Source organism: Stegostoma tigrinum, chromosome 16, assembly GCF_030684315.1.
Source record: "Stegostoma tigrinum isolate sSteTig4 chromosome 16, sSteTig4.hap1, whole genome shotgun sequence".
Classification (NCBI taxonomy): domain Eukaryota; kingdom Metazoa; phylum Chordata; class Chondrichthyes; order Orectolobiformes; family Stegostomatidae; genus Stegostoma; species Stegostoma tigrinum.
In genome coordinates, this window is record NC_081369.1 from 36,581,915 (window position 1) to 36,607,257 (window position 25,343).

The 25,343-nt window shown below is 39.5% G+C and overlaps 1 protein-coding gene across 1 annotated transcript in view; it reads right to left on the minus strand.

Annotated features, from left to right (window-relative positions):
• Window positions 1-859: 859 nt before the first annotated feature.
• Window positions 860-25,343, minus strand: part of slc7a5 (solute carrier family 7 member 5) — a 66,794-nt gene continuing 42,310 nt past the window's right edge. Inside the window, exons 5-10 of the mRNA XM_048546897.2 lie at window positions 22,457-22,580; window positions 21,194-21,297; window positions 16,912-17,008; window positions 12,243-12,392; window positions 9,344-9,521; window positions 860-6,148 (exon numbers count right to left, since the gene is read on the minus strand). Coding sequence (XP_048402854.1) covers window positions 6,093-6,148; window positions 9,344-9,521; window positions 12,243-12,392; window positions 16,912-17,008; window positions 21,194-21,297; window positions 22,457-22,580 — 709 coding nt within the window. The 3' untranslated portion in view covers window positions 860-6,092. The remainder of the gene's footprint in view (window positions 6,149-9,343; window positions 9,522-12,242; window positions 12,393-16,911; window positions 17,009-21,193; window positions 21,298-22,456; window positions 22,581-25,343) is intronic.

The following is a 25,343-nucleotide window of genomic DNA, read 5'->3' on the forward strand; positions in this document are numbered from 1 at the left end:
TGTGCAGTTTTCTCCTACACTGAGAAACAGAGAGGATTGAAAGTCACGAAAGTGAGTGCCACAACTATTATTGCTAGTGCATGTGGTAAACTCTCGAAGCAGGAGGTGCAAAGGTGGATGCATTAGTTTGGCGAGAGTGATGGGCACAGTACATGCAATAGTAAGAGTAGCTGAGAATGACCCAGTTCTGAGGAAGTCAAGGACTTGAAACGTTAACTCTGGTTATCTCCCAGACCTGTGAATTTCAACAGCATTTTCTGTATTTATTTTCAGATTTCCAGTGTCCAGTGTTTGGTTTTATTTAAGCATGAGCCTTGATGGAAGGTGGGAGCATTAGCAGAGAAAAAGGTCTGTGATGTAACAGAGAAAACCTGGCGGCATGTACCCTGACAGAGTGAAGAAGGGTATTGATCTTCGTTAATGGATGATCCTACAGTGACCCAGGTGGCAACCTCAGAACAAGCTGGCAGGGTCTGTGTCATGGCCTCCACGAACTGTCCTGGGATAAATAATTTCATTTCTCTCCACCACCCCTCTACTAGATCCTCCATCTTGCCTACAAGGTGAGCTTACAATTTCCTCTTCTCTGCCAAGTCTGGGCCAAATGTCATGAACCATGCGGGGTGGCTCCAGATGCCAGAACTAACCAAGTGTGCATTGGCTTTTTAAAGATGCGGCAACACCAAGGATGACAGTTTATTGCAGAATATTCTGCAGTAAGTTATAGAATCCAGTGAGTACTGGATCAGAGGGCGTAATCACTGATTGGTAGCTCACTAATGAGAGGATTTTGGGACAAAAGCAGAAGAAAACTCATTAACTCTATGAAATTCAACAAAAAAATGACACCTAGTCAAAATATGGTATGATTGAACCCTTTAGTTCATATTAACAATTACTTTAAAGCTACACTACTGCAATAACAATGTTTGAAGACCACAAGTTATCACTTATGAAAACAATGAAGTGACACTAAGATCTATTACTACAGAACATTTATACATCTGTGAATCAACATAACAATAGGAATGAGTAACTATTTTAAAATCAGTGAAGACATTTCAGATTGTTTTAAAACTGCTTTTAAAAAGATAACCTCAAAGACTTGTGTTTATTCTGGACAGCAGTCTTTTAATACATCAGAGTTTGAGACAAGCAAGTCAGTTTGCGATAAATGTTTTCTCATTCCAATTTCTGACAGTGATTTTTCAGATTGTAGTAAAGTCATTAAAATCATAATACATCACCATGAAGTATCATTATTAATTTACAAGAGACTTTTACAGTCATCTAATATTTCAAGATTCAAATATAATGTTCAGCAAAGTAATAGCATTTTGGGAGTCATAAACAATTACACAATTTGTTTCCAAACAGAAAGTAAACACTAAATAAGATTTTGATGACCATTGAAATAAACAAAATGGAAAATGTGCAAAAACAAAATAACTTCACACTTCCAGTGTTAGATTACGTCCCAAACAATGAGATCGTGAAAATATATGAAGCAAGGTGTGGTGGTAATGAAGGTAGGCACTAGTTGGTTTCCTGCTCTCTGTTTAGTCAAAGTTACTTTTCATACCCTACAAATGCCATACAACAACAACACGTGGACACAGGGAAGGAAGTCAGTTAAAACTGATAAGGAGAAAGGAGAAGTTCAAGACTTAAATTTTGCTGTTACAATTTAGGAAGAAACAATTTTGCCTAAAACTTTGGATTTCTTCATCTCCTGTTTACAGATGATTAAATGTCGCACAAAACTACTCAAGCCAATTATTTCTATATATTGAAAAATCAAATATCAGTACAGTACATACATCAAGAGATTTCACAAAATATTTCAGAACACTGCAAAACAATGTTACAACACATGAAAGATTGATGAGTAGTAAAAATGTCTTAAAAAATTGTACACAATAACCTGAAAATCACTACACTTACATACGATAAATTAGTACTATGGATTCTAAAAAATCTTTAAAGATGGTGTGAACCATCAATTCTCAATTAGAATTTTGTGTTGCATTAAGAACAGAATTCTGCATGATAATGAGTTAGTCTTTTATTTCACTGATTCAACTATTTCCAAAATATTATTTTTTCCACAAAGTGAACCATTTCAAATAGCCTTCTGAACTAATAGTGATAACAGCAAAATGTGTGAAGCCAAAGACTATGGAAAGTACGAAGAGCTCAAACATTTGTGAGGCAGAAAACTCAGTAGTTGCAAACTCATCCTACAAACTGCAAGAACTTCCTGGAGTCAGAGGATTTCTCCAAATAGCCTAGACAGCTATCTGCATCCAAAGTACCCTGCATGGTTGAGGATTCAGAGCTTTAAAAGTTGCCAGGAATTTTCTTTTCCACCATACCCTACCTCCATTATCCTTTTGAAGGATCAAGTCTTGATCTCCTGCACCAAGGAGGGGTAAAGAATTGCTCCTTTACTCTGCACCAGCATCCTTCCCTTTTCCAATCTGAGGAAGGGTCACCAGACCCAAAACATTAACTCTGATTTTTGATTCACAGATGCTACTAGGCCTGCTGTGCTTTTCCAGCAACTTCTGATTTTGTTATCTTTCATACTACACTGCAATATCAGAGAATTTTGTGCTCAAGGCCTACAATGAGACTCAAACGCATATCCTTCTGATTCAGAGACACAGCTAACACAATACATTGGGGAAACAAGCACTGCATGTCATCACTGAAACCCACAGAACAGACGCCCTGGATATCATCACTGGCTCAAAACTTAACTGGATTAACCAAATTAACTCTTGTGGCTACAAGAGCAGGTCTGAGGCTGAGAATCTTACATCAAGTAATTCATCTCCAGACTTCAACAAATTGTCCACTATTTACACGATGCAAGCCACAATGTTAAAACTCTTCGCCTACTGGATAGGTGCAGCTTCAGTGACATTCAAAAAAACTTGCACACCATTCAGGACAAAACAACCTTCTTGTTTGAGGCCCCATCCACCACCTCAAGTATTTACTTCATCACAAGAAATAATGAAACAACCTACCAAGGTTCCTTTGGCATCACCTTCCAAATTAGCAATCTTTAGAATGATAACAGTGGATTTTCAGGAACACCTCCCTCTATAAACTTTGATCCAAGTCACACACCATCTGACAGCTCACCATTGCTTCCTCATGGGAAATAAATGCTGACCTTGCCAGGGGCACCCACAGCACATGAAGAAAAAGAAATGATAGGGCCCAATTAAGTCCCAGACGATAAACTCCAACCTTTAAGGTCCCAACTTTCTCTGTCTCTTTACAGCTTAGTTTCCAGCTTTTCTAGAAACCATTTCCTGAAGTTATGCCAGGCCAGAATATCTAAAATAGTGTGAGAAATTTGACCCTGCAGTGCCTTAGTTCTCAATGAGTTATCATTTTAAAAAAAATTGACAGCAAGCCGCACTAACTAGGATTCAACTGAGATTCTTTGGCGTTGTAGTTGCATCATAAGTATACGCTATCACCTCAGCCGTTTCCATTTATCCAAACCCCACCTGAAAGACCACACCATATACTACTAATGTAGGGTTTGTCTGGAATCCATAGAAATATTTTGTCTGTTGTAGATCCAGCACCAACAGGCAGTTTATGTCATCTCCTCAGCTCACATACCATCATGCACTGCAAATATATCACTGTTCCTTCATCACTAGGTCAAAGTTCTGAAACTCCCTGTGAACAGGCACTATGAATGTACTTAAACCACGCAGTGTTATAGGAAGCTAGGCCATTGCAAATAGGAATAGGTAATAGGTAATAAATGCTAGCCTTGCCAGTGTTGCTCACATTCCATGAACAAACAAAGGAAATTCAGAATATATTTATGACTCAAAGAAAAATAATTAATTTCTTTATTATTAAATAGATCAGCAGATTAAATTTACCTGATTTCCTCTAAGTTCTCAAAAGAAATGAATGACTCATGTTAGGCAAGGTTCCCATGGGCACTCTACAATCTTGCTCAGCAAGTTCCATTCAGGTCCAGTCGTAGCATGTTATTTTTCTAAGTTTGCTTGTGGGTGTTATATTTGCTCCTGATCCTCTTTACTCAGCACAAAAAAAAATTTTTTTAAAGATTCCGGATGATGATCAAGGTTTTTTTCCACTCTTTGGGCACAAAGAAATCAAAAATCGACAGGCTCTGCTAATGCTGTTAACTTGAGAAATGTAGCAGATCAGTGACTGAAACTGAACCACAGCTTTCCGTTTTGTATCACTTAATGGCTTGCTATCAGGTGCATTTACCCGGAGTCATAAAAGTGAACTGCAGTCTCCCCCTCCCACCACTATGAATGACAAAATGGAAATTCTTTAGTTGTAAAGGGGTAGTGTGGCTTCTCACTCCCAATGGTAATGGTGCAAAAAAGTGCACTAAAAGCTGGTGAGCAGAGGTTTGATTTCTAGAGGGATGCAAGTACAACATTAAACGAAGGTCAAATAAGGGCCACAGTCTTGGACCACCCACAAAAGCTGACATCAGGGGCCTTCTGACAGCCCAGGCTGTTTTTGTAGTTTTCTGATCGTTAGGAGAAGTATCACTCAAACATACCAGATCATGTAGAAAATTAAGAGAAAATAATTTCTCACACAGTAAACATTTTCTGATTGAAGAAATTACAAGGCTGGAAAGAGTAACATTTTTCTGTCTACTTCAAACATTTTTAAAATTCATTTTACAATGAGGACATCACTGGCTAGGCCAGCATTTTTTGCCCATTTCTAATTATCCAAAGGGCAGTTAAGAGTCAACCACATTGCCGTGCATCCAGAGTCACACATACACCAGATCAGGTTTGGACAACAGACTCCTTCTCTGAAGGCCATCAGTGAACCAGATGGGGATTTTGCCAACAGTTTCATAGTCATCATTAGACTTCTAATGCTAGATTATTACTGAATTCAAACTCCACCATATGTCATGGCAAATTTGAACCCAAGTCCCCAGAACATTAAACGGGTCCCTGGATTAATAGTCTAATGGCAATAGCACTAAGCCCTTTGCTTCCCTGTGTAGTGGGGAATGGAGGAGGAGTTAAATTAGGAGTTATAAGGTGTTAAAATGCATTATATGGAGTGACGTTTGCTTCCCTGTGTAGTGGGGAATGGAGGAGGAGTTAAATTAGGAGTTATAAGGTGTTAAAATGCATTATATGGAGTGATGCAGAATATTTACACATACTGTTATTTCAGATGGCTGAATTTTCTGAAGATAATTAAAAATAGTAAAAACGTATTTGGAACTTTAAACAAAGTTGGCTATTATTTACATGATCACCCTCCTTGCTAGATTATCATTGACATTTTGATCGGCAGCTGCCACACTTTTCTAACAGTGGATTGTTGGAAAGAAAAATTCAGAATAACGTGAAAGCAGTATCCTAAACTCTGAAAATGGCCCACTATGTCTTTAAGGAATTCAGAAAATGTAATTAAAACAAATAAATTGGTAACTTCCAGGTATCTTTTTATTCCATTACTTTCTTCTCTCCCTGGAAGGTCACCCTCTTTTTACTTTATTTTAAAAATGTAAACAAACTCCAAAAACTAAAACACACATTAGTCAAATTAAACATACATATCAATCTGAAAAATATACATTTGTTTTTCATTGTGCTCCAAAATGACAGCACAAGTTGTGACTTAAACCAGTAGCGAATTGAAGGCTCAATTTCATTAATGCCACTGATTCTGTAAAATAAATTTTGGACCATCCTTAAATATTGTGCATTTAAAGAATACTTTCAAAAGTAGAAATACTCAAACTTGAATTTCATAACAGTAGAATGGAATAAAACCAATGCACAAATAACTACACAGGAATATTCACACAAACATAAAACACATTGCATACACTTCAGCCAGTACAATTCTCAACCACTAAATCTCTTTCTAATAAAGGGATCATGTGATGCTTCCTCAACCGATTCTAAAGTGATTGACTAAATCCTCAAACTGAAGAGAAATGTTTCCTTGACTGAAATATTGACTTTGGAGTGTGTAACAATATCTCAACTGCTTGAATCTTTGTGCGTTTTTGTGAAGGAGCTCAATTTGTTTTATTATGAAGACTGCGGTACCACCTCCATAACTTTTTGACTGAAAACAGTTATAGAATCTGCAAGAAAGCAGGAAAAAATATTTATTTATAGAAGTAACAATATGCTACTGCTAATAACGTGTTTTCAAACATACTGGTTAATAAGACAGTAACTGGTTCAAAATGGTGCCAACAGACAACCTGTAGAAACATCAATCTCTAGACATTACTACTTTTACAGAAGATTAGCACAAATAAGCTAAAATACTAGCCTGTTTGCTATAAATTGGAATTCTATGATCGCTATTTTAGGCCTGAATAGTCAGGTTGAGTGTGGGTGGTAGACTAATTCGTAAAGTTAAACCATATTGGACTTTGGGAGAGCTTGTCAATTCGATACAAAATTGGCTTGATGATAGGAAACAGAGGATGGTGGTGGAGATAACTCAGTGTGAAGCTGGATGAACACAGCAGGCCAAGCAGCATCAGTGGAGCAGGAAAGCTGACGTTTCTGGTTGGGACCTTTCTTCAGAAAATCATGGTCGTGGAGAGTTATTTTTCAGACTAGAACAGTGACCAGCAGTGTTCTTCAGGGATCACTGGGGGGTCCACTGTTGGTTGTCTTTTATATAAACAATTTGGATAAGAATTTAGTAGGAATAGTCAGCAAGTTTGCAGACATACCAACATTAGTGATGTAATCAATATGGAAGGTGGTTATCTACGATTACAAAGAGATCTTGATCAACTGGGCCATTGGACAGAGGAGCGGCAGATGGGATTTAATTTGGATAAATATGAAGTATTGCATTTTGGTAAGACAACAAGGGTAGGTCTTGCACAGTTAATGATAGGGTCCTGGAGAGTGTTGTCAAGCAAATAGGCCTAGGGATTCAGGTATACAGTTCTTTGAAAGTTGTGTCACAGCTGGACAGGATGGTTATGAAGGTATTTAGCTCACTTGCCTTCATTGCTCAGCTCATTGAGTACAGGGATTAGGATGTCATCTTGAGGCTGTATGGGATGTTAGGAAGGCCACTTTTAGAATACTGTGTGCAATTCTGGTCACCTTGCAATGGGAAGGATATTATTAAATTGGAGAGGGTTCAGAGAAGTTTTGCCAGGATGTTGCTAGAACTAAAGGGTTTGAGTTATAAGGAAAGGCTGGATAAGCTGTGACTTTGTTTCACTGGGGTGTAGGAGTTAGGGGCTGATTTTCTAGAGGTTTATAAAATCAAAGGACATAAATAAGGTGAATAGCAAAGGTCTTTCCCTAGGGCGGGAGAGTTCAAAGCTAGGGAGCATGTTTTAAGGTGAGAGGAGAAAGGTTCAAAAGAGACTTGAGGTGCAACTTTTTCCTCACAGAGGGTGGTTCATATGTGGAATAAACTACCAGAAGTAGAGTTACAACTTTTAAACAATTACTTGGGGAGGAATAATTTAGAGGGATATAGACCAGATGCAGGCAAGTGAGACTCATTTCATTTGGGAAACTTGCTCAGCATAGATGAGTTGGACCAAAGGCTCTGTTTCTGTGCTGTGTAACTCTGAGTCTATGACCAATTCTACTGATGTTGGATTGGAAATAATTTTCTTTTATTCATTTGTGGGATGTGGGCACCCACACTGATTGGCTAGCATTACCTGTCCCTAATTTCCCTTGGAGGTCGTGGTGAGCTGCTTCTTGAATTCTTGCAGTCCACTTGCTGTAGGTGATCTACAATGCTATTTGGGAGGGAATTCCAGGATTATGACCCAGTGTTAGTGAAGAAATGGCAATATATTTTCAAGTCAGGAAGGCGAGTGTTTTGCATGTTCCCATGTATCTGCAAGGTGCTGTCTGAAGATCTCAAGTTCAACAGTGCATCACTGTAGATGGTACACGGTGCTGCTACTGAGCACTAGTGGAGGGAATAGATGCTTGTGCGTGTGGCACAAATCAAGCGGGCTGCTTTGTCCTGATGATGTCAAGCTTCCTGAGTGCTTGTTGGAGCTGCACTGACCCAGGTAAATGGGGAATATTTTATCACACTCCTGACTTGTGCCATGTAGATGGTGGAAAGGTTTTGGGGAGTCAGGTGAGTTACTCAGCACAGAATTCCCAGCCTCTGACCTGCTCTTGTTGCTGCTGTGGTTGTGTGGGAGTCCTATTGAGTTTCTCCTAAATGGTAACCCCCAGGATGTTGATAGTTGAGGAGAGTTTCATGATAGTAGCAGCATTGAATGTCAAGGGCCAGTGGTTACATTATTGAAGATGATCATAGCCTGGCGTTTGTGTGGTGCAAATGTTGCTTGCCTCTTGTCAGTCCAAGTCTGGATATTGTTCAGGCTTTGTTGCATTTGAGCATAGACTGTTTCAGCATCCGAGGACTTATGAATGTTGGTGAATACTGTGCAAAAATCTGCGAACATCTCTACTTCTGACCTTATGGAGGGAAAGTGATTGATAAAGCAGCTGAAGGTGGCTGGATGCCCCATCTGTACCACCGTTTTCCTCAGGTTCTTCTATCCTCACTCCTCCCTTTCATGGGTTTATGTACTTTTTACACACAATCTTCTCCACAATTACCCAAAGGACACTATCCGACTCTAAAAGGTGTTCTGGGGCCATAATCCACCGATGTATCTCAGGCCTCCATAAGGGTATCCTGCCTATTGCACACTGGCTCAGTGGTTAGCGCTGCTGCCTCACAGCGCTAAAGACCTAGGTTTGATTCCAGCCTCTGTGCAAAGTAATATGGACAGTCGTAATTCTCCCAGTGTCTGCATGGGTTTCCTCTAGGTGCTCAGGTTTCCTCCCACAGTCCAAAGATGTGCAGGTTAAGTACATTTGCCATTGAAAACGCAGGGTTACAGGGAAAGGGTAGGAGCTTGGGTCTGGGTGGGATGCTCTCTGGAAGGTCAGTGTGGACTTGATGGGCCAAATGTCCTGCTTCCACACTAAAAGGGATTCTAGGAAACCGCCTGAGAACAGACCTGGTTTTAGCCTGTCTAATCTCTGCACACTAGAGATTCTAAAATCTGATTTCAGTGGAGGCAGCTGGCCCTTTAACCCTCTTATGCATAAAACATGGCCTGACGCCAATCTCTTCTCTTTTCCCATCTCTGCCTGACCCCTCAGCCCCTGAAATTGGAGCCCTGACTTCTTTTAGCTTTTTCAGCACAAAAGAGACGCTCTCTGTCATGGAAAAAAAATCGCAGTGTGAAGTAATATATTCACTTAATGATGCATTGTTTACTTATTAATTATATTTTTATCATGATCATACGTACAGATTGTGTCCAAGAGCCACTTGGGTTTGTTTTGCCAGTAAACGCCAATATAATAGACTGGAAGCCCAGAGAGGATAATGACCAACCCAATAGCACATTCTACAGGCGTCATCCATATAGAAACAACAATCAGGAAGATGCAGGCTAGCACAAAAGAGATTGGCAGCAGGATGTTAAACTGCAAGGTAAAAGAGAATTTAAAATAGCTTTCAATGAAATATTTTCAACTTCATTAGCACTGAATATCTATTTGAATCGAGTTTACTGTTTCTCCTACGTTTACTTTTTAGCTCACTCACATCAGGAGATAAATCTATCGAATGTTTATATCAATCTGATCTATGCCATCCTGTGCCAATGAAAAATCCATCTGTCAAACCATAATTCGGCTCTAATACAAAAGGGCTGGTAATGAATGGCTGTAATTCATTCAAGCACAATATTGATATTCTGAAATGATATTCAGGTGACATAATTCATATGGATTTTGGCAAAGCTCTTGATAAATTCCTGTATGGGAAACGGAGTGAGAATGGTAAAAGTACATGGATTTGAGGGAAACTTGGTGAGATTCCAGAAACTGGCCTGGTGACAGGTCACAAAGGGTACTGGTGGAAGGCTGTGCGAGTGCCTGGAGGCCGGTGCCAGTAACGTACCACAAGGATCTGTATTGGGATCCTATAAATAAATTATATCGATGAAAACGTAGGGGGAATATCAAGCAAATTTGTAGCTGACACTAAGATTGTGGTTAACAGTGAAGAAAACAGTTGTAGGTTACAGGAAGATACAGATGGGTTGGTCAGATAGGCAGGCCAGATAGGAGTATTTAATGAACGGCAGGACACTGGGTAGCTTAAAGGAACAGAGGGATCTTGGGGAAATTATTCACAGATCCCTGAAGTTGGCAGCGCACGTGAACAGGATAGTTAAAGCCATCTATGGGGCGCATACCTGCATCAGTTGTAGTTGCATGGAATAAGACAGCCAGAAGGTAGTGTATGAATTGTTCATAGTGTTGGTTAGGGCACAGCTGGGGTACTGTGTGTTGTTCTGGTCACCTTACTACCAGGAAGGCTGTGATAGCACTACAGAGGAGGTTCACCAGGATGTTGCCTGGGATGGAGAAACTGAGCAGTTAGGAGAGACTGGATAGGTTTGGATTGTTTTTTTTTCTACAGCAGAGAAGATAAAGGGGGACATGACTGAGGTGCATAAAATTATGAAGGGTACTGAAGGGCGAATAGAGAGCAGGTGTTCCCCTTGGTTGAGGGGTCAATCATGAGAGCATAGTTTTAGGGTAAGGAGCAGGGATTTGAGAAAAACTTTCAGTCAGGAGGCGGTGGGATCTAGAATGCACTGCCAGAGAAGGTAGTGGAGGGTAGAAACCTTTACAACCTTCAAAGAAGAAGGAAATTTGTATCAGCACTTCAAATATCATAATAATCAAGGAAATAGGACAAGTGCAGGAAATTGGGATTAGTGTGCCTTTAGTGATAGTTATATTGATGCAGACTCAATGGGACGAAGGGCCTTTTCTGTACTATATGACTCTGAATCTAAACTGCTGTATATTAGAAAGGAGGAGAGCCATTAGCAAATTGTAAAATACTTTCTTGCTGATGTCCTTTTAGGTCACAAATCTACTGAATATTTACAACAACTTGTTAAATCCCTTCCTGTGAAAGGTTGGAAATAATGCTTTTAACACAAAGTACATTATTCAAACCAGAAGGTCACTTTACTTTCTGGATTTTATACAAAGTGGGAATTTTTCTCTGGCTTAGTGCCTAACACAACTCCTTGTGAATTGGGCTATGACTAGAAAGCACACCACCTGGTGATGGAGCCTCCCCTTCAGGATCAAATGCAACTCATGTCACAGTAAGATAACACCTCCAGGGTCTCCATTGTTCAGTGAGGCCATAAGACACAGGAGCAGAAATTAGGCCATTTGGCCCATCAAGTCTGCTCTGCCATTCAATCAAGGCTGATAAGTTCCTCAACCTCATTCTCCTACTTTCTCCCAGCGATATCAGGGTAATCAAAATCAGATCACATGATTTACTTTAGACATTTTCACACCATTTTAATTGTATAAAACTGCAATGCTCTCAAGGAAAGAAACATTTGAAACCGAGATAAAGGAACACTGGCTAAAAACAAATGTAACTCCTAAAGTCAATTTAAATCGTGGTATTTTATGACTTCAAGCACCACAAATTCCTTTATGTCACTTATCCAGCACCCAAGGACAGAACTAGCTGCGACCACACACCTCTGAGGAATAACATTGAAAAGTTAGATACGTGACCACTGTACTGTTAAAATAATGAAAGTTGACACTTTATATTGGGAAAAACATACACTGAACATTATGATCACCAAATTATGTTGCAAATTCCCAACACCCTGACAGTACTGTTCCATGGGATAAATACACATATTTCAAAGATTTCTTAAAGTATGACATACTGTGCTCCAAATTACCTGCTTTACATCTGACCACTCCCCTAACTTGTTGACCTCTGCAGTGCATTAGGTCCGTGCTGAAGTTGGAGGATGCTAATTTCCCCAATCGCTTAAAGCAGCTCTGCAAATGACTCCCAGGACAACGGATGTGCAGAGATGGTATGGATCACCTGACTTCAGAGTTTGTTTCTTTCCTCCTTGGAAATTCTAACTATTTTACGGACCACTAACCCCTTGATGGTGAAATGGTTTTATTTTGTACAAATTACAAGTTGCTGAGAAAGCCAAAGTTATGCACTTGTTTTATTTTACACATGACTAGCATGAGTTGATTACCATTACAGCCACAAGAGAGCCCGCCCATACATTGCACAAAGCTGTCTTTGTAAACATGTGAAATGGATCAGGATTATAGCTGCCCATTTACCTTAATAGGCCGTTCCATTTCTGGCTTCTTGTAGCGTAGCCACATCATTCCGACAATGGCTAATGCAATACATAACCAGTTGAAGAAACTGAAGAAGTTAATAACAGAGTATATGTTGACAGAGAATGCATACATCAAAGTCATCCAACACTGCAAAACAAAAAGGAACCAAGAAAACATCAGTAACAGGAGAACAAACTTTACAGATTTGAGCAATTTCTTCACTGTGAAACAATCCAAGTGGGTGGGAGTGGGGGTGGTGCAGGGAGTGCTGAAGTGGCAGTGAACTCCTCAGAGCTTAATAGCGAAACTGAAAGGATCCCCAGTCCAAAGGCCACTTGACCAAAAACCTTGGCTTCTGGGGTGGGAGCAGGAGTCACAAAATTGTGCACTTTGCCATTCTGACCAGGGAGCGCATACCCATGTGTGGAAGCTATAGGGGCACAGGGCATGACTTGAGAGCAAGTCAGTGGGCTCAGCAGTTAAATGGAAATGCGTCTACCTCTTCACTTTAATAGCTCCTTGCCTCAGTTTCGTTGGTGGCTTTCCCAAAGCTGGGGAAACCTGGTAGGTCTGGACAAAATTTGAAATAGTGCAGCTTAATTATATTTAAAATGGGAACAGAATGGACATGAGATCCCACCTCCACCCACTTCCCAAACTCTCCCATCGCAATTACATTAAAGCTGAAAGTTGGAGTTTTCTACCAGTTTCTTGGAATTAAAATTCCCCCCATATGTTTCCACTGGGACACCAAATCTGCTTTTAGCAAAGCAGTTACCCTGGAATAGTGCCAGTAAAATCATACTTTTTTGTATAAATGGAAAGAAAGCAGAGCTCAGAGCATTCAGGCCATGGCTGCAATGGTTATGGGCTGGCTATGTAACTTGACCCTACCATCAGTATATTAAATGCCTGAATAAGTCCACTAATGGCATAAGGCAGAAGGCAGAGCAATTTGCAATCAGAATAATGAGAATAGTATAGTATTGTTTCATTGAAGTAGTTAATGCAATAATGTCTTGGGTCACGTGAGAGTTGTGCTTTGTCTTATCTACTGATCTGCATAGGCAAGTCAATAAAATGGAAGCTATTACTTTCAGGTGTATGAAGAAAGCAGTTGTAAATGTAATGAGCAGAAAGGAATTGTTCGAATGTTACAAAAACAATAATTTGATATCAGAAGTCTGACTTGCAAGATGAATATTTCCATCTTTATTAATTGGCAATACATTTTACTGCAACTCCTAATAAATTTCCTTCACTTCTGACCTTCTTAGTTTATTCATGGGATATGACTGTTGCTGGCTAGGCCAACATTTATTGCCAGTCCCCAGCTGCCCTTGTGAAGACGGGGTGAGCTGCCCCCTTGAATCGCTACCGGCCATCGGTGTAGGTAGATCCATAATGCTGTTAAGGAGGGAGGTCTGGTGTCTGACACAACAGCAGTGAAGGAACGGTAATATATTTCCACATCAGGATGGTGAGTGGCTTGGAAGGGAACGGCAGGTGGTGGCATTTAATGTTGCCCTTTAATCAGAATGGACCAATGTTCTCTCTCCTGAAAATGTATAGCTCATTCATATGTATGTGCAAGGAGATCGGGGATTATCTGAGGCCTCTTGCAAGGCTGGATTTGATGAAGGGATTACAGATTTCACATATCAAAGCAGCACCACCAAAGAAACAGTGCATTATGGTACAGGCCTACTAGCTTTGCATGGATCCAGGCCACAGATGAATAATAATAGGATGAGGATCACAGGGAAAGGGACTGGCTCTCGGCAGACCTTTCATGATGCCGGACATTGAGTACCTTTAAACAAGGCACTTTTGTGGCCCAGAGGCCACCAACAATATGGCAGCTTGACTGTGTCAACACCAGTGACAGCAAATAAGGTCCTTAAGTGGACAGGAATTGTCTGTCAAATGCCTCAATTTGCAGGAGGGGAGGAAGACAGACTTAATTGGGGTTCAGGTGGAAAGGCAGCAGGGCCTCACCTACTATCCTTCCACCAACTAAATACCCCAACACCAACAAAATCATCACAGGGAGGACATTAACTATCACCCACCATATAGGACAGCTACACCACCTTGCTTATCATTTACCATTCGTAGAGAATCCAGAGCCTATTTCACTGTCCAATGCAAATCAAATATTTAGTTTCTCAGGCAGTTCTCGTTTGGAATTTGAATTAGATTTTCAGCAAGTAAATGCCCGAGTACCTTTATTGCAAAGGATGTTTGAATTTTATGCCCTAGAATGCAGCCGTCCAGTTTGATCTTCCACTGTGTTCTTGCCTAAAAGCAAGATGATGGCAGAAACACGTGGGTAATAAAATCAAGAGAAAAGCCCTGCCACCACACTCCAAACCCAACTAGTCTGACCTCTCGCAGTGTAGGCAGCCACCTAATCCAACTACCACCCACCCCCCACCTCTCAAATGATACATGTATCAGTGGTGGGATGGTGGAAAGCTTTCTTCCTATCTGTTCCTCTTACCAGGTGGTCACAGGTTCTAGGTATTGGTGGCAACAACTTTTACTTCAGCGAGGTGGATGGATGCAGCCAAGTATAGGCCTTTCTCATGTCGTCAACAGTCTCCAGAATTAATCTTTATAGGTCATCTCCTATGCTGGCTATTTGTTTTTATCTTACAGGGTCTCCCTTTTTAAAAATCCTCTGCCACCTCATCCAGTGTTACAGCAGTGACCCCACTACATCATGGCCATACTTTCTAGGTCAAGTGGGTGACGCATCCTTGAAGCCCTAGCTATATAAAAAATTGCACACAATCCAAGGAAAGGTCTGGGCTAAAGCAGCCTCAGAAAGGAGTACGGAGTCCCAGCCCAACAAGTACAGCCCTAAAGAGGAGAATTTAGCCCACTCCAATTGTTTTGATACTGAAGAAGACATCTATCCACTGTTTCTGTCAAAATCTGTATTTGATTGTTATTAATCAGTCAGGGAATTTTATCTTGCATCTTTCACTGAAGGGAAAGAACAATATGTTCAGTGCTTTAGCCTTCTACCATGGACACCATATGCCAAAGCAGAAAATGTATGCTGTGGGAACAATGTGTAAGGTCAATCATCACAAAATATACAAATTAAGTAGATTATAGGATAATTCTCAATTGTTTTTCTTTGGAAAACCAGAAAGTGAACATCAAATTTCTGCTACTTTCACCACTGAAACACCACAGTTGGACAGGCAGCATGTTTACCTTGAAGCCAGCTATAAGGCTTTAACCTGCAGCAACTTGTGTTCTTTTGTCAAGTAGTGTTGTCAATTGTGATAGCAATCACTTCAGGGCTCACTACGTCAAGTCAGCCTCAATAGCTTTCTGTCAGTGCATGGCCATTTCTGTGCTAGGTTAACATAATCCTCATTACATGTGGATACTGAAGCCAGACCCACTTGACTAAATCTATTTTTTAAAAAAGAAATCTCTTAGCTTCATGCCAATAACAAATCCGATTCACTTTAATGATAGCTGATTGCATCATGCACATACTCGATGATGCAGTTGAAGTTCTAATAATAGTCATTTGCAAGCAACATACAACACTCCTCAATATTATTTCACCAAAATAATACCCCTTTAGATTACTTTTGCTTATCAATTTTAATCTGCAACATATTCTGTACATTTTTATTAGGTATCCTGCAATGGCCCTACCTATTCCTATTTCTGTAACTTCCTTTGTGGCTATAACCTGACGCTAAGTGCTCTATTCTTCTATCACTGGCCTTTTGCATTCCTTTCTTCAACCTGCTACTTAGTGCTCTGCCTTTAGCTGCCTGTGCACCAAAGTTGATGATTCTCCTCCTGGAATTTTTCCCCTTCCACTTTTCTCATCACCCTTTAATGTCCTCCTTAATCAAGATTAGGCCATTGACAAATGTTTCTCTCTTTCTTCCATGCAATGAAGTGCTTAGGGATATTTGTTAAAAACACTCATGTAAACGTTGTTGCTTATATCCATTGTTGCCTCCACTAAAACATCTATACCTCTTGTGCACAAGTTTGAGGGAAAAATTACATAGTTGTATGCAAAGACAACATGTATTTGGGAAGAAATCCTAATTCTTAGAGCTACAGAAATTCTTTTGTGAACAGATAATCCAATAATGTTCTTCATAAACTAAATAAGGTAGATACAACCTGAAACACTGGTAAATCTCACACCTTCTCTTTTGTACAACCTCAACAGTAATTTTGCACCCACTTATTATTTGAGAGTCAGAGTATAACTACATAGCAACTTGACAATGCACTTACTGCTCCTATTTCTATTAAAGCAAATAATTCTGGCAGGCACTAATGAGTACAAACAGGGCACCTATACACTGGATCAAATACAAGTTCAAATTACAGACACGAAAAATAAAATTAAAGGCTTCAAAATAACAACATACTACATGGTTCACCATTTTTGTATACAACTATTCTGTGTTAGTGACTTATAACTGCAATCACAAAATTATTGCAGTTACTTGAAAACGCCCAGCACTGTAAACATGTAAGTTGTTTTCAATAAAAGAACAGGGCTGGTTTTGTATTTTGTACACTTATGGAAAAAATTAAGCAAACAGTTCTATAGCACGGAACTGCCCTCCTGTTTACACAGTCAAACATCAATTAGGAAATAAATACTCACAGTAAATATTAAGGATGGCAAAGGAGTAAAACGTTTTGGGTGAATCATAGACAGAAGACTGGGCAAGTGACCCTCTCGTGATCCCACAAAGAATAATCTGTAATAAGTAAAAGAAACTATTAAAGTTAAAGTAAAAGCTACAACAGGGAAGGCAAGCATTTACTGATACGAATTTCCAGCGAAAGGCCGACACTGGGCTCGTTTCTGTTCTCTTTCTGCACCTCCTGACTGTCATTCATCTTGGTGGGTTAGGTTTCATACTTAATTATCTAGCGGTAGCCAGGCAGTCATCATTAATGATTTCACTTCTCACTGTGCAACAATATCTCCGATGCCTCCCAAGGATCAATACTTAGCCCCTGTCACTTATCACTTACATGTTGCCCTCAAAAACATCACATTAATTTACAGCTTAACTTTCCATATACACACCAAAATCTCACTGACACTTTTATCGACTGACTCTTATATTGTTTTTACATTGTCAAACTGCTTGTATGACCTCCAGTACTGGAAAAAAAAAGGCAGGCCCTCCAAACAAATTCCTGTAAGAATGAACCGACTGTCCTTGGAGATCACCAAAAGCACTACTTCGTAACTGCTAACTCCATCTTTCTCTCTGGCAAATGTCTGAACCTGAATCAAATGATTCACAATCTTGGCTACAAATTTGGTATGAGCTGGACTGGCAAGCACAATCCCACTCAATCACCAAGATCATCTATTTTCACCTTTCTAACATTACTTGACTTTGCCACTGTTTCAGTTCATCTGTTCTGCCTAAATTCTCATTTCAGCCTTCTTCAACCTCTAGACTTGCCCATAACTGGACTTGGTACTCCAGGTCAGACTCAAATCCATGAACTAGAGGCCATACAGGCTACACCATCATATCCACTTACCATCTTGTGTGTGTGCTTGGTGACTTGATTGCCAATTACACAACACCTCAATTTCAACATGCTGAGCCTTGTTTTTGGACCCAACACCACCCCTGCTTTCCTATCTTTAGATCCACAACCCTGAGTTAATTTCTAACTCTGGCCTCTTAAATAGTCTAAATTTTAGAAGCCCATCAATGGCAGATATGCCTTTCATTGCAATGCCATAGTTCTGAGCTTCTCTTCCTAAAATTCTCCTCTACTCTCGCTCATATTCTACCTTTAGTAGCTCCTTAAAGCCATACATCTTTTACCAAGCTTTGAGTCATTTACACTGATTCTCTCATCAAATAACATGGTGCCAAACTTTGATAAATAATATTACCATGAAGCAGTTTGGATCCCCCAAGAAATCCCAACAGAATCCAAGTTCAGCTTGACATCACTGGCACTTTCTAAATCTGTACTGAAACACAATGCATGATGGGAAGATTCTTGCCACATCATCAGGGTTCTTAGCTGCAAGCCTGGAGGGAGATGGAAAGGCATCTACACTGATCTTTTTCAAGAAGGCCTGCCAAACAACAAGTCGACCAAGCAGTGGCAAGGCCATAGCTGTGGCCTTCCTAATATCTGTTTTCTGGGAGGCAAAGTTTGATCTTTTGTGAACGGGTGGTCAATCAGAGGCCAGCAGCTTTTGTGCCTGGCAAGGCTGTGGTGGTGGGGACAACTGCTGAAAAGACAAGCTCTACGTTTCCAGGATCACTGAGTGACCTAGGCCACATAATGCCAGGGCTACAGTTTTGGACAGTGGGGGTCCTGGGGCTTGGCAGGTTTGATTTTCAGCAGCACACCTATCGCCACTGCCCCTCAACATCCCAATGCCCAATTCATCGATCAGGCACTGAATGACTTTGACCGAGAGAAACCACACTACACTTTCCCACTCCAGAACAACGCTGGCTACGCAGTTTTAGTGGCTACAGTTGTACAGGCCTTTAAATGGTCAGTCATTGGCTAGTTATAGGTCTCTACTGGCAGTGGAGGAAGAAGTCCAACTGTGGGCTTTCCACCTGGAACTTAATTATGCGGAAAGCAGAAACAGCAAGCTTTAAGTATGCCACCACTGCACCTAATTAAATGCTATTCTCAACTCCAAATGTGTCACTAGTAAGAGCAATATTTGGGCAAATGTCACTTGATTTTTAAGGTCGAGTTGCACATTGTTAGCTTGTATATGTGAAAATTTCCTAGTCACTGGTTGAGTTTTTAATTTGGCAGGATAAGTAAAGAAACTGAACTGAACTTCTCAGTTCTCAGTCATCTGCAGAAAGTGTTTCTCATAAAAGTCAAGCCCATGTTCTAGGCTCATAGTTGAATACAATTCTGAAGGACTACCGTATTGTTGGAGCATCTTTCACATAAAATGTAAAACGAGGTTCGTGTGCATGCAAAAAGATAATCCCATGGTACTATTTGAAAAAGAGAGGGAATAGCTCCCTATGTTGTATCCAATAAGGACATATTATCTCTTAACAAATTGAAACAAATACACCATTGGTCATTCATTGCAACTGATGTTCAAAGATTTGTGCTATAAAAACCAGCTATCACGTTACTCCACAAAACAGTGATCACCACCTAAAGGTTCTGTGAAGATCCTGTCAGTGTAATGAGGCATTAAATACATGCAAGTGTTTTCTTTCTTAGAATGAAGCAGGGTTTTCTTTTCACGATCATGCCATCACAAAATCATTTTGCAGTTTTCCTACTGCAGAGATGAAATGAGGGGTGACATGATTTTGAAAATTCAACGATAAATCTCAAACATCTATGTCTAGAAATAGTGAACTCTTTCATAATCTTACATTAAAGAGAGCGTTATATTGAGAAATATTTAAAGGTTTTTGAAAAGTAGAAGAGGTTTTTTTTAAACATACATACGAATAACATAACACATTAATGAACCTGCGTGGACACACCTTACAGGATAACATAACTGTGTGCAGATCTTGGCACAGTTTTAATTTAGCTACATTCACAACAAGTTGAATGGACTGCCTGCTGTGCAATTATCTTCTACCAGGAGAGGTAAAGAGGGGCACGTAATAAGAAAACACAAGACAGAGTGAAATGGGGTGGACATAGAACAACTTACAAAATATGGCTTCCTTTTGGTAGCTATTCCAAATAGATTATAGTACAGCCACGTCCTCAATTAAATGCATCAGGAGGTCATAATCAATCTAATCCAAAGCTTGTGTGTGGGTTGTAAGTATTATGTTAATTGTATTTAGTGGTAAGTAGGCAGTGGGCACCTGAAAACATATAAGGAAACACTTACTGCACAAATGAACAGTGGTCTGTGTGCATTAGGAGCTCAAAAAATCAGGTGCTGTTGTATGGGGGATGTGAAGACACAAATTAAGAGAAGCAACCTGCATTAATATGAATGTCTTAGATATTCCTTTACAATAAGTAGATTATTTTTGAAATGCATTGGTTTGATATATAGGAAAAACAAGCAGGATAAATGGCTTCCTTCTGTGCTCTAATGATTATGTGATCAGAAAATAAATATTTTTGTTTTCATGGTGGTGCTTGAGCAAAACACATCGGCATGGACAAATAAAAGTCAAGAGATTTTTTTATGTCTACCTAAGTCAACAGACAACCAGGATTAATGTCTCATCCAATGACAGCACCTTCAAACACGCAGAGCTTCATGAGTAGAACACCCAAGTGCATGCCTAAATTATGTGATGGACTGGGAATCTGACTCTCAAACTTCTGAATCAGAGTGCTATCAGCAGTACTGACTGAGTGATCTAAACAGACAACCATGCAAGTGCCCTGCCTAGAGAGAGGCAAATTACTCTGAAAGTGTAAATCAATGATACATTGTCTGAGCTTTTGTCCAAGGAATGTTCAGTACCAGAAGAGAGGCAGAGCGGGATTAATGCCAGCAATGATCAACAGCCCCACTGGGGATGGAACGTGCAGTGCTATACCAAAACAGCAGGCAAAACTGACCCCAGAAGTAAGCAAGAACTCCTTCACAGGGTTAATCAAGGTAATGTTTTAACACTAGAGGACAGTGAGAGGTGTCAAACTTGTGCCCTGCTCTATAAAAGGTGTTCTAGCAGGCTTCCACTGCCAACCCAGTGATCATCTGTGCTGCTCTTCTGAAGACAGCAATAACAGCCCCAAAAGTGAGGCCCTGTTATCGTCCTTCCATGTGTACACACAATATGGTGGTTTAGGATCGTGCAGTTTGTTTCTCTTCAACCCACTCACATAATATGTAATTAGGCTAAAATAGTTAAAAGGACTTTCTACTGTAGATGTTTTTTAATTATAATAATCCCAAATATACAATTATTACATTATAATCACTTTACCTAGATGAAGTGAAGAGTGATCCATTGACAGAACCAAAACAAGAGAGTCCTACAAATACAGGGACAATCCAGGCCATCACTCCCAGGTGGACATTACCAAATTCCTGCATAATAAGAAAAAAGTCTTTAAACAGGAATAAAATACTATGGCTTCATTCAGAGTTAAAAATATTTCAGCATAAAATGCTAACGCAAAAAGAGATTATTTTATGCTTTGTGTAACTGCATGCCTAAATGCTTACCTTGTAAAGTGCCTAAGTTGACTAGTACAGAATCAAAATGTCTTCAGCCATACTTAATTTTGAATGACTGTTTATTTTAGCCACAGGATCCTATGCATACTGTTCTTGCTCTTCTCTCAATGTAAATATACAGCTGACAGGTAGATCCTGCCCTGCATGCTTCCGCATTGTTTTTTGAATTCAGGATTTTGACCATGAAATAAATATCATTACAGATCCAAGTCAGACAGGTGTGAGATTTAGAGGGCAACTTGTAGCTGGTGGTGCCCCCATGCACCTGCTGCTCGTTCTTTTAGGTGGTAGAATTTGCAAGTTTGGAAGGGCTGTTGAAGGAAATTTGGCAATTTATTTGAGGAGTGCGAGAGGGAAACAACTGATTTGCCTGAGCCTTTCCCAAATGACGTGGCTATAGGAAATAAACCTTCCTTACATCAGAATCTTGAAAGCAAATGTCACATACTTGAACAGAAACTCAGTTTTACGGTCCTGTGCCCTAATAAATGCTTCCTATCTGTAAATTACACAATTCAACAAGTTATGGGGATGTTATCAGTTCAGATTATACCATTCTTGTTGAGAACATAAAGGTTGTGTGCAAGTGATCAAACATGCTGGTTCAGATACAAATGCTAAGTACATAAAAGTACAATTTAAAAACAGATGCACATTCAAGTCACAAGCTTGCAAGATTTGAAACCTCACCAAGGATAAGTATCCTGCAACCATTCTGACAGCATTCCTATTGGGATTATCAAATTCAGATACAAGAAAAAAAGATAAGTTTATGTTGGGCAACAGATCAATATCCAGCCTTACTTCAAAATTGATATTTTTTGGCCAAACAAAGACAATAAAAACATGAAAATTCAAAACAGCAGCAAAAACAATACGCTTAACAGCTAAATACTTCTTGCAAGAAATGAAAAAAATCTAAAAAGAAAGGAATAATATGAAAATGTATGACTTAAATCCTGTTTAGAAGTAATGCATTGTCTTATTGCCCTCATTTGTAACTACTTACCACAGCAACAGCATCTGCCTTCAGCATTAACTGAGGAGACAGGGTAGTAAAATATGCCATATTGGTCAGTACGTAAACAACTGTTACAATGGGCATGGAGATGATAATAGCACGAGGCAAATTCCTGAGGAACAAAGAAAGGTTACTGCTTTTAAGAGTGTTGTAATAGCATGTTTCACATTTGCATGAAAATCAGTTTGATCGTTTTAAAGCATACATCACTTATTTTTAATCTTGTGCGCAGTTGTGTTATTCCAACATCAATACAGAATGGCAAATCACTGCCCAAGGCAAAGGCCCCATGCTTTAACATTCACAAACTGCATTAATAAGCAGCAGACAGACAGAAACACCAGTACAGTTTCATAGCTAATGGGAACGTTGAGCTAGTTTTGTAGAATAATTGTCGTTCTGTTTGAACGTTGAGGTAACTGCCTTTATTAAATAGCTGCAAAGCCAACTATGATTTTTGTCGTTGTGTTTATTCAATTTATTTAAAAGCTAAGTAGCCTGGGTTGTTAAAAATCAATTAAAAGGGTGAGGTGCTGCAGGAACCTTTATAGAATCAGAGTGGACGTGAGAAAGTAGGCCACATGGCCCATTAAGTCCACACCAACCCTCCCATTCAGACCCATCAAACCCCCTACCCTACAACCTTGTATTTCCAATGGCAAATTCACCTAGCCTGCATATCCCTGGGCCCTATGGGCAGCTTAGTAGGGCCAATCAAACTAACCTTTGGACAGTGGGAGGAAACCAAAGCACCCAGATGAAATGCATGCAGACATGGGAAGAACGTGCAAATGCCACATAGGCAGTCAGCTGAGGCTGGAATCAAACCTAGGTCCCTGGGGCTGTGAGGCAGCAGTGCTAACCACCGACCCATCACGCCGCCCCATGATCTTTGGTGTCAGATTTCCAAGGATAATTAAATCAAGCTGTACTTGGCTTTGTAAGTAGGGGAACTGAATATACAAACAAGGAAATTGTATTAAACCTAAACATCTCTGTACAGGTCTCATACAGTATACAATAATGGACATTCATTTCAAAAATGATCACAAAATCTTTGAATGTAGCAAACAGGCTTAAGAGGCTCACAGCTGAAATTAGGCACTCTCATGTTACATGGGGAAGCATTGCAAAACCGAGATTGTTCTGCTGAGAAATGAACAAGCATTTGTTTTCATGGAGGACTGTTAACTAGAATAAAATCAAATTTCATAGGAACTTTCAAAAACAATTAGAGGAGAATGAGGACTCCCATTTTTAACATTAATGGGAAAAGGCTGGAATTAATTAGTTCATTCAAAGAACTGGTGGCGACCAAATGGTTTTCTTCTGCACTTGAAGCGTTTGATTTTTCAACAAAAGTTTTAGACACCCTGGTTTAATCTTACCCTAACCCGTCTATTGAGACACTGCAATTTCATTATATTCCCTTTCCTGAATTCAATTCTTCATTTAATAACAGAATGCCATTGGATTCCTGCCTATTGATAATAGGTTAAAATCACTTCCACGTAGATTAAATAAAGCACTTAAAATGTTCTCCAAACTTAGATCAGGACTTAAATGAAGCCACAAAATCTCATGTTCTTAATGAGGACATGCTTTAAGAAATTAAAATATTATTTTAAGCTAATTATAAAAATGACAGGAATTAGTTCACTCAAGTAATCCAAATAATTGGGCTTCTTTAACATTATAATTTTAAAAGGTATATAGTCTGGTAATATTTAGCTTGGTTAACATTTAAACTAAACTATGAAATCTTAATGTTGTCATTGCAACGTTAGTTAAACTGTCAAGCTTTCTTTGAAATTTGCGAAACTGACAGCAATTTCTAATGTCAATGTCTGTTCAGTTAAATGCAGAAATCTGGAAATTGTTAAGTGATTTCCCCTATAATCTCCGTGAGGTGATGAAGCCCTCACAGATCATAATTGGGAATTGCTAACTTGAAACTGAACAGCCTCTTTGGTACTCAAAACCAAGCTTGTATTTGTGGATTATCAAGTTTCTCCAATCCATCTCAAATTCCATATATTTATTTTAAGTTTGTTTATGAAAGAAATTAAGTTACCTTAATTAATTCCATGTGTATGTTCAAACATCTAATTTGCTTTCTGTAAAGTAATAGCAATGTGTACTATAAAACCTGCTGGTCACTTCCTGATCTGCAGTCTTTGAGAATGCTTCAATGTAACTGGTAGCTTCTTATGGCTGGATGACTTCAATGTTGCTGATGCCAGAATGAAAAGAACTTCAGGGAAGTGAATTGCAGAACAAGAAAATCACTGGATGTATATGGGCAACATTTTTTTTGAGTCTGTAGCAACATTGTTTTACTGCTAGCCACAAAATTCCAGGAAAATGTTATCAAGATCTTAAAGTAGCTCCTAAATTCATTCTTAGCTTTACAAAGGATGTAATTAAGTTTGGTGCTAGGTGATTTATTCAAGAGATCAATCTTCCAAGGACTAGGTATGGTTAAGTCCCAAACTTTGCTTGAAAACCTGAAGCACTGATGTTTCCAACAGTACAAATGACTAGTAAACACAGTTACACTCACAAGGTGCCAGCTTGTTTCCATTCAACTTTTTGGACTGATATATGAATCAATCAGGGCAAGGGAGTTCAAAATGTGACAGAAACGAGAACTGAAATTTAAACATGATCATTTGGACTCCAAACTCAATTCTGCTCAAAATGCCATTGCAACATCAAAATAAAACAAAGAGCTGTAGATGCTCAAAATCTGAAACAAAAACAGAAATTTCTGGAAATGCTCAGCAGGTCTGGCAGCATCTGTGAAGAGAAAACAAAGTTAACATTGAGTCCAGGAGCCCTTCTGAAAATGCTGCCAAACCTGTTGAGTTTTTCC